This window comes from Miscanthus floridulus, chromosome 14 (genome assembly GCF_019320115.1).
Source record: "Miscanthus floridulus cultivar M001 chromosome 14, ASM1932011v1, whole genome shotgun sequence".
NCBI lineage: Eukaryota > Viridiplantae > Streptophyta > Magnoliopsida > Poales > Poaceae > Miscanthus > Miscanthus floridulus.
In genome coordinates this window covers 12,907,467-12,917,362 of record NC_089593.1, presented here as the reverse complement: position 1 = coordinate 12,917,362, position 9,896 = coordinate 12,907,467, and the positions used below count along the sequence as shown (strand labels likewise).

The 9,896-nt window shown below is 44.0% G+C and overlaps 1 protein-coding gene and 1 long non-coding RNA gene across 3 annotated transcripts; both read right to left on the bottom strand.

Moving 5' to 3' along the window:
- Positions 1-106: 106 nt before the first annotated feature.
- On the bottom strand, positions 107-2,680 carry LOC136504385 (uncharacterized). Its single transcript, XR_010770867.1, has 6 exons — positions 2,629-2,680; positions 2,267-2,350; positions 2,089-2,195; positions 1,821-2,001; positions 1,561-1,729; positions 107-242 (listed from the first exon to the last, which is right to left on the bottom strand). It is a non-coding gene; the product is annotated as an uncharacterized lncRNA (long non-coding RNA).
- Positions 2,681-2,714: 34 nt separating this feature from the next.
- LOC136504384 (putative disease resistance protein RGA1) lies at positions 2,715-7,405 on the bottom strand. 2 transcript variants are annotated; one of them, XM_066499302.1, is made up of 2 exons: positions 3,006-7,405; positions 2,715-2,916 (listed from the first exon to the last, which is right to left on the bottom strand). In XM_066499302.1, the coding sequence occupies exon 1, from the start codon at positions 7,252-7,254 to the stop codon at positions 3,067-3,069; it is 4,188 nt and encodes a 1,395-aa protein (XP_066355399.1). In that variant the 5' UTR covers positions 7,255-7,405; the 3' UTR covers positions 2,715-2,916; positions 3,006-3,066. The 2 variants fall into 2 exon arrangements, with proteins under 2 accessions (XP_066355399.1, XP_066355400.1); XM_066499303.1 differs by having other exon boundaries at positions 2,715-2,890.
- Positions 7,406-9,896: the final 2,491 nt, after the last annotated feature.

The window sequence follows — 9,896 nt, the reverse complement described above, 5'->3', positions numbered from 1 at the left end:
AATTGAAAATGAAGGTGTATGTAATTCATGAAAAGACATTAAACATGATAACAAACAAGTTTGACCAGAAAAAAGATTACCAAGTCATCATCTTCAGTTTGTCCCCTTTCTGTTTTGTTTCTAGCAAGAGCTTGTTTTATACTTCTAGCAGAGCATATCTCTGCTTTGCAAAATCTGGATCGATTCAACAGATTTTTGTTCATGGAGTAGAAGTTTTTCTTAACAGCCATTGCATTAGCAACCTGAAGCATTAATAGGGAAAGAGAAAGGGATCATTGCTGGTAGATACTACAAAAGAATAACTTATCTGAAGCATTCATCTAAAATTTCCGAAAAGACAAAATTTATGTTTTAAGGAAAAAAAACAATTCTTCTAATTCATTGTAAGCACAGAAAAGAGCTTACTCTGCTATTCTGATGGTCACGATGCTTTTTTTTAAACAAATCAGGCAGCAGCAATGCTTATGTTTTGATAATGCTACAGATCATAAGAAAACATTACGCAACTTCAGCTGGTACCCTGTCAATTCTCGAGTCTCGGCTACACTACAACTCCGTAGATGGGTGAAGGAACTAGAAATAAATAGACTGGCAAAATAAAGGAACCGGAAACAAGTAGATCAACAAAGGAACTAGAAATATTTTTTTAGTAGAAAATACAAACATCTGTATGCTTTCCTTCATACCTCTAGGTTCTTTCATCTTTTTCTATTTTTTAAGTAATTAATTGAGAAATATATTGTAGAGGGTATGTTAGTAATTGAGGTTGTGTCTGTCTCAAACTTGACATAACCCCGCTGCCAGCCCAAGTTTAATAGGGCACTTCCGCCCCCCCCCCGGTGCCGCCACTCAGTTGCAGATTTCCATCAATCCCGCACTGAAGACCTCGGGCATCCAGTGTGTTTGGACCGCCACCGCCATGTACGAGTAAAGGAGGTGTTTGTGTTCATGTCGCTACTAATCACGGCACCTGTGACGGTTACTAACTAATATGGTGCAGCTGAGGACAGCCTGGCCCGACGGCACAGCTGCTGCCAGGCCAAGCGCACGGCGGCCAGCGGCCTGCTTGCCCGGTGGCGCAGCTTCTGCTGCCGGCTGCACAGGGAAGAGGAGCAAGGACAGCATCGGCTCGGGAGGCGCTGGGAATAGCACGTAATCGACCGGGCAGGTGCGGCTACCAGTGGCCGTGGCCATCCAGCGAGAGATAGCACGCGCGTGACACTTTCCATGGTCAGAGCTTCGACGGGTGAGAGAAGACCATGGTCCAAGAGACAGAGGAGGAAGAAAAGGACTAAAATGATGGATTTACCCTTATTTGAAAATAAAATAGAAAATAGAAAAATAGAACTTTTCCCACATATTTTGGTACTAGCCCCACCTAATTTGATACTATCCCCACATGTTTGGTACCTCTAGGTACTTTCAGTTGGGTACCTTCTATTTTTCCACCGTCCGATCTTACCCAATGGATGACCCATGTTTTTTCCAACCATCGTGAAATTTCTCTTATAGAAATAAAGAAACAAAAACAAATGCGTTAAGTAAAAACACATTACTTACAATGCATTTTTTATTGTTCCATCCACTAAACTGGTTGACAGAATCAGAAAGAGCCTCAGTGGTTTTCAAATGATCAAAGGTCTGACTCGTGATGCCGCATCTCCTGTCTTCCAGTGGTTTTCAAATGAACAACAAGAGTTACGGGCCTGAAATTACAAGGAAAGAAAGCCTGGAATAATATTAATGAAGTGAGAGACAATGCCAAACACAAAAGGTTCATTTGTGACTGTCAATATCTTCAGATACAGTTGCTGCCTCACCTGATATTTTCTGGATGCACCGTGTTGCTACATGGTTGTTCTTTCCTTCAGTTCTTAAACTTAGGCGCCAAGCCATCCTTGTCAAGAATTCCCTTGGCTTTACTTGCCAAAGTTTGCCAGAACCCAAGGTTGGCTCATTTATGATTTTGAACGATGTGTAACATTATGATGAAGCAGAGTCCTGCAAAGGAAAACCAGTATATCAAACAAGGTGATACAAACAAGGTGATTGTGCATATCAGATATTCAGATCACCAAAGTAGCTTACGTGTCATGATTTAGGGTGTCTAATATAATAAGGTGGAACCAAACAGTCAGCAGCCATTCATGATATGCCACAATACATGGTCTTTGTTGAGACAGTTTTCTTTCCTTCTGAAAAGTACCAATTCACGGCATGAGATTCAAATAAAACTAAAGAAGGGTGCAATGATGCAATATTGTACCTGAAGAGGAAAATTGCTAGAAAGTATCATCAACAAGGCATATGCACCATGATCTTTATTCATTGAAACAATTCTCTTTTCCTCCTAAAAGTACCAATTCACGGTATGAGATTCAGTGCAATAATGCAATATTCAGGAAAAATGGTAGAGAGTGATATGATCCAGGAACTGAAATTGTAGGAGAGATTGAATTTGTTGGATAAAGAAATAAATAGTTGGACATGATATGATCCACTTGTAACACAGAAGCATATGGCAATGGGTCATATCTATATGCAAAAAATAACTAAAACAGTTCGGTTTGCACAGTCATTGAAACCACAAATCCAAGAGCATAAGCTGTTTTTTTATTTGGAACTAACCTGCAGATCGATGTACAGTGAAGAGTTAGAGTGCGTGAAAGGCAGGGAGAAGCAGAGATTCAGCTTTCCGCGTCAGGAGTGAAGGAAGGCAATTGTATGTATATCTGGCCTTGTTCCCTTTAATTTCTGGCATTCCTCATAAATCAGATATGGGCAGCGATCTCATATTTTGAATTGCAATGATTTGTAATTCCTGGAGAGAAGGGAGGGCCAGCAGAGCCCTGCAGTCTTCAAACGACAGGCTTTGGAGAGACGTGAGGAGCTGAAATTATAGATCGTAAATTCAGTCTACAAAAGAAATAAAAAAATCAGTTTGCACACTTAATGAAATCATAAATAGAGGAGCAAACGGTGTTTTCTTTTAATTTGGAACTAACCTGCAGATCGATGTACACCGCAGATTTGAGCGTGGTGTGAAAGGCATGCAGAAGCGGAGGTTCAGCTTTCCGCCTCAGCAATGAAGGCACTTACATCTATATCTGGCCTTGTTCCCCTTAATTTCTGGCATTCCTCATAAATCTCGGGACTGCAATTATGTAACTGTAGCAGTCGCAGTGAATCGGGGAGGCCCTCCTTGGGCAGCGATCTGATTTTTTGAGTCCCCCAGATACGTAACTCCTGGAGAGAAGGAAGGCGATGCAACCCTTGGGGGAGGGACCGCAGAGCACTGCATTGAGAGAACGACAGGGTTTGAAGAGATGTGAGGAGCTGAAGCTCCTCGTCCTGCTCTTCCGTGAAGTTCTCTGTCCGCCAATCACAAACGAAGGATAACCTCTGGAGGGTAGCGGACAGGCGGCTGCAGATGGGAGCAACAAGCACTGCAGAGATGCTGTCCACATGAAGGCCCACCAGTTGGAAGGAACCGGCGGGCATTGTTTTGGTCGTTCTTGCCACCGCTGCAAGTACATCTGCTGCTACAGAGTATGGCTCAACCTCACCACCTCTCCAATTGTACACCGACAGACGCTCGAGGTCGGATGTGATGAGGGGATCGAACCCATCCGCTGTGATATCCTTGCAATTAACAAGTTCTAGTCTGGTAAGAGATGTGAGATTCGCGAGCAGAGCCATCGGCAGCGTGCTTTGCTCACCCTCAAGCCTGAGTTCCTTGAGGCACGGAGGGAGAGGGTAGATGATGCTATGAGTCTGAGATGCAACTCCTCCCATGGACCACCGAGAGAATAGCTTGTCACAATTCATTATGGTCACGGACTCGAGCGACGAGACGCCCCAGAATCCAGCTCCTTCCTCTTCATCCATAGGCAGGATCAGATTCTTACACCATTGGAAGCGGACATCTCTCAGTGAGCTGGAGGGTGGAAACTGCAGTACCACTTCCTCTTGATCCTCATCTGATGATGCCCGCACATCCAAACGAGAAAGAGCTGGGAAACATTTGAACAAATCTGACCAAGATTTTCTGGTAAGAGGAAATTGTGTGAGTTGGAGAGATTGGACTGTGTGTAGCACGACACCATCATCCAGTCCTCTCAAAAACGTTTCCTCACATCTACGGACATTTAAATGTCTTAGGGAATGTAGCTTTTGAAGATCCATAAATGAGAAGCATGGTGCATCCTCAATTGTCAACCATTCTACGTCACCAAGATTGTGGAAGACCAATAATTCATAGGGCTCCAGAATGATCAAGCTAGTACCATAATAAGCCAAGCACTCCGTCTCAATATGGGATACCTTCGAAGTGTGAGGCAAGGGAGGAAGGCACAACTTTGGGCATTTATAAATGCAAAGATCATGAAGACTAGGGAACCATATGGTGTAGTCTTCTGTAGAAGAAATAGGCCAACCCGAGAATAGCAGCGTAGTGAGCATGGGACAATCAGTGCAGCTGATTTTTTCAAGCCTTGAGAACAGATGACAGTTAGCTCCCCCAACCCACTCCACGAGTTCCGGCATATCACAAAACTCAACTTCCTTCAAGTGTGTGAAACTTTTTTCTGTGGTGCCACCGAAGAAGTCAGGTCCAATATGAGATATCCCAGTGATCTTTTTTAGCTTCAGCTTTCTTAGGTGATAAAGCTGTCCAATAGGTGGAAGGTTGGCCCATGACACGCTCTCTAGATGTAGGGTCTCCAAGTTTTTCATGTATATGATGTTGCTGCACAACCAACTAGGACCAATGGAGCCACCATGGTTTACAATGTAGAGTCTTCTAATATTAGAGTGTGGCTGGATACTATCTAGGATATCATCTCCAGTGAACTCTTCCTTACTGTTCCAAACTAATCCCAACTTAACTAAATTCCTCTTTGACATCAGTTTGGCCTCTTTAGCTTCTTGTTTGGTTCTCACATTTTCAAGCCCATGTATATTGAGCACTCCTCCAAGTTCTTCTAGTTTCCCCAATTCCCCAAGCTCAAATCCAACACTCTCTTTCTTAACATGGAATTTTTTTAATTCTTGTAAAAACTTCATTTTCCCCACCTCAGGAACATTGGAATGAAAATTTTCCCAAGCAACAAAATGGCGTAAATTTTCAAGACGGCTAATGTCCTTAGGCAAAGACCAACCACTTCCCAATCCCCATTGTTTAAGATCTAGAAATTTCAAGTGATAAAACCTAGACACTGTGTTTGGCAAAGACACTTTTGAGTAATCAGGGGAAATAAGTTTTAAGTACCGAAGATGGACAAGGTTTGAAAAGTTGTGTGGCAAGGAACTATGGGAGTTCATGAATATAGATAGAACACGAAGACCTCTTATTTCATTAAATGTATCCCTTAAAATATGGACTAGGCGTAACCTACTGTATTCTCCAAAAATCATCAAACTCCGCAAATTTTTAATGTCTATCCTTTCCTTCAATTTACCCATGTCTTCATCAAAATTCTGAATATGAGTATCATGCATGAAAATGGATAGGTAACGAACAGTTTTTGGGATTTCATTTGCGTCAAAACTAGAACAACTGATATAGGCACATTCTTCTAATGAAACGATCCTTGAAAGATCATGAAGTAAATCATGCATTACGTAAAAATTATCACCTCCTTTTATAAGAAAACCATTATCTAATAATTCATCCAAATAATCTGATCCTATATCCTCAGTTTTTTTATTCTTCCTAGTACAGTCTATGATGCCTATTGAATCCCAAAAACAAATAATCTCAAGCTTCTCAAACTTATAATCGTCAGGGAAAAGGGAAAAACATGAAAAGCATTTTTTCAGATGGAAGGGAAGGTAGTCATAGCTAATTTTCAAGGCTGGGATAATATCATTGTCATGATTTTCTTCTAGCCACTCTTTGTTGTCAAGAATTTTCATCCAATGTTCCTGAAAGGGTTTTTTGATCAATAACCGACCAACTGTTTTGGCTGCAAGTGGGGAGCATTTCAACTTATCTGCTATTTGTTTTGCAATACCAATTAACTCTCGATCACCATGCTCATCTTGGATCCTACCAAATGCACATATTTGGAAGAATTTCCAAAACTCATTAGGATCCAAACCGCGGAGGTCAATTGGATTAGTTCCTTTTGTCACCATTTCTGCAATTTTTGGGAACCGAGTTGTGACAAGAATCATGTTGCCACTGGCCTCGTCCTTTTTTAATGGAGCTAATAGTTTTTCCCACTCTTCAGTACTGCTACATTCCCATATGTCATCCAAGACAAGTAGAAACCTTTTGAATTTCAACCTCTCTGCGATGGATTGCTGAAGCTGGTCTAAGTTGGCAGTAGTTTCATTTGGTATTTTATTTCCTCCATTTTCAGTTGCAGATAGGCAGCTCAGGATCTCTTTGGTGAGATTAAGCACGTCAAAATTAGTTGATACACATATCCAAATATTAATATCAGGAAAACATTGCTTAATCCTTGGGTCATTGACGAGGTGCTGGGTGAAGGTAGTCTTTCCAATACCCCCTGGGCCAACTATAGGAAGAACAGACAAGGTTTTACCACTCTGTGTCACACTGATAATCTCCTCTATAGTTTTCTCAAAGATGGCATCCCTCCCAAACAACTTCTCCTGTGTGATTTGAGAGCTTGTGTCGGGCCTTTTAGTGAAGGCAGGCATGTGTGGCTGAGGGTTACTGCCTGACACTATCTTGAGCAAGTCAGAGACAGGAGTACAGTTAGAGTGCAGCTCCTCTATGAGCTGCTTGATTTTGTTGCACATTTTCACCCGGTTGAATGGCAACTTTTCAACATGGCCACCGTGGTCAAGAGACATGGCAACAGCAACATCGTCTTTTGAACGGCAACAAGAGAAGCATGAGAGGCAGTTACCAGAAGTGTGGCGAGCAGCATGGCGGGCATGCTGAGCTTTGGCGCCGAGGCCACCGCCCAAGTCCGGAGTGGCCTCTTGAGTCCCGTCCAGCTTATCCTGGATGATGAAGTAGTGTAGCTCGTCGAGGGCATCCTCAGCCTCGTCGGCCTTCTTGCCGAGCTTCTCGAGCAGCCCCTGCAGGGCAGGTTTGTTGGTGAAGTCCCTCCCCTGGACCTCGTCCAGCAGCGCTCTAGTGTAGAGCATCTCCCTTTCGATCTTGTCAAGGTCGAGGCCGAGCTCGGTGCTGGACACGTAGGCTTTCACCAAGTCGTCGGAGAGCTTGTTGAGGACTTGGCCCAGGAGCCAGTTCGCCGCTGCGAGAGCCGCCTCCATCTCCTCCACCGGCACCGGCAGAGATGGATTCGGCTGGCCGCAGAGGAAATTGGTTTGAGTGGTTGGTGGACTGATCAGTGGACAGTTTAGCAATGCAACGAACAGTGTGCTGCAAAGGCTGGATGTGCGCACACTTATAAGCAATGGAAGCGGTGGTGTTGGCGTAGCAGTGACGCGACTATATATTGGACTTGAAAACCATCATAGCGTGACACGGCTTTCCCTCCTGTCAAGATTCTAGATTCGAGATGTGATGCGTGCTTAGGGCTACTGTAGCACTTTCGTTTTTATTTGGCAATTAGTGTTCAATCATGGACTAATTAGACTCAAAACGTTCGTCTCGCAATTTCCAACCAAACTGTGTAATTAGTTTTTTTTTCGTCTACATTTAATGCTCCATGCACGTATCGCAAGATTCGATGTGATGGGTACTGTAGCACTTTTTGGGAAAAAATTTTGGAACTAAACAAGGGCTTAATACTCCTTCCATTTGGGAATTTGGGCTACCGCAACACTTTCGTTTTTATTTGCCCAAATTTAGGAAATTGGGCTACTGTAGCACTTTCGTTTTTATATTGGCAAATAGTGTTCAATCGTGGATTAATTAGGCTCAAAACGTTCGTCTCGCAATTTCCAACCAAACTGTGCAATTAGTTTTTTTTTCCGTCTACATTTAATACTTCATGTATGTATCGCAAGATTCGATACAATAGATACTGTAGCACTTTTTTGAATTTTGGGGTGGTTACTAAACACGCGCGAAGAGATGCACAAGCACCTCACACTTACGGTGCACAATCAAGATGCGGTGGAAAAGATAAAATGGGCTGTGAGTTGTCACATCACATCACGGCGCGTGCTCAGTAGCGTTGGCACCATCCAAATTCTAAATCCACCCACCCCACGGGCGGACCCAACACAGGGTATGCCTGGGGCCTAGCGGGTGTGCGGGGGCGGGACACGAGGAGAGCGGCGTCTGCGTTCGAAAAGAAGCGGGATAGCGGCGTAACTCCACCTCGACCTCGATAATCATCATCCATACCATACCCATGTGATCACCACCTTTCTAGTGCTCCCATTGGCCCATCAGCGCGGCGGCCAGCTGCTGTCGGCCACGCCCAATCTTGCTGATGCCCTGTCAAAGAATGAGGCAGGGCAGCGATTTCAGGTCATGTTTGGTTTACATAAGTCAGCTAACTGAAAATTAGTGACTTATAAGTCATGTCTGTTTTGTTATAGATGACTTATAAGTTTATTAAAAGTGTGGGCCTCACGCGAAAAAGGGTGACTTATAAGTTTTAAAGAGGTGTGAACCAACTTAAAACTTATAAGCAGGGGTGACTTATAAGTTGGTGGTGTTTGAAAAAATAAACCACTTATTTCACTTTTTAACTTATAAGTAGGTAACTTATTTAGAACCAAACAGGCCCTCAAGCTTCGCTTTTGCTGATGCCCTGGCAAAGTGCACCACCATGTGGGGAAGGTGGGGCAGTCTGCATTCTTTAGCATTCTGCTGGGAGGACATGTGTTAGTGACTGACTCAAGAATCTTAGGCGTGCGATCAAGTTGGGCAGGGCATATTTTGGCCTTTTGACTGACTCCAGACTGCAGAGAGCATGTGTTTGTATCTCGTCACATGCTAACGCCTGTGGCTATGTCGACTGTAAGCCGATCCAGAGCGGCGGCGCGTGCTTCGACCCCAACAACGTGCAGTCACTTGCCTCGTACGTGATGAACGCGTTCTACCAGGCCAAATTAATGGCCTGCACGACTACGGCTGCGACTTCAAGGGCACCACCGGCGAGGTCACCTCCAGTGACCCCAGTAAGGGGCCGTTTGGATCACGGGAAAATCAAAGGAAAAGCAGGAATTCACATTCCTATGGAACGGCACCAAATTTGCTGTTTGGAATAAGAGAATCACTCAACCCTTTCCTCCAGAATCCTGTAGCTAGATGCTCTCACAGGAAAACAAAAATCCACTGCTACCTCTGGTTTTGTCTCCGCCGCGGAAGTATGAGGCAGCAGCCAGCAACGTTGATGCTGATTGGCTTTGCTTGGCACTTTGACAAGACTGATTGAAAAGGGTCCACATACAACTATCAAATTAGTTCTAATTTATCATCGTTACTGTGTTTTTTATTCCTACGTTCCAAACACATCTTCTTATATTTTCCTATGTTTTTCCATTCATCTGTTTTTGCCACTTTATTCCTATCTTTTTCCTCCGTTTTCTCCCATTCCTCTGTTTTGCATTCCTTCGTTCCAAACAGGCCCTAAGTTCCCAATCTGACCTGCATGATCTCTGAACTGCAACTGATATATATACACATTATCATGGCGTATCTGAATCTGGATTATATTGCAGGTTACGGGAGTTGCAAATACGTCTCCTGACGGGGCGCAGCAAGTCCAGGCAGTGCGGGGGCGGGGGCAGGGGCACCAGCCTCGAGTCCACATCGTCCTCCAGGCTCCAGCCACGGCAACGCCGGGAGGTCGATACTGCCGGGCTTGCGCCACATACTTCTATACTCATGTCTGACACCCATGCTTCTTGCTCTCAATCACTACTAGTCGTTCTTAATCTTAGAGGAGCCGCCATTGCATTGTTATCATCATCCGTCCCTCTCCCTCAGCACGACG

Bases quoted from the DNA above. Each gene is read 5' to 3' on its own strand.
- LOC136504384 (XM_066499302.1), bottom strand. From the start codon at position 7,254: ATGGAGGCGGCTCTCGCAGCGGCGAACTGGCTCCTGGGCCAAGTCCTC.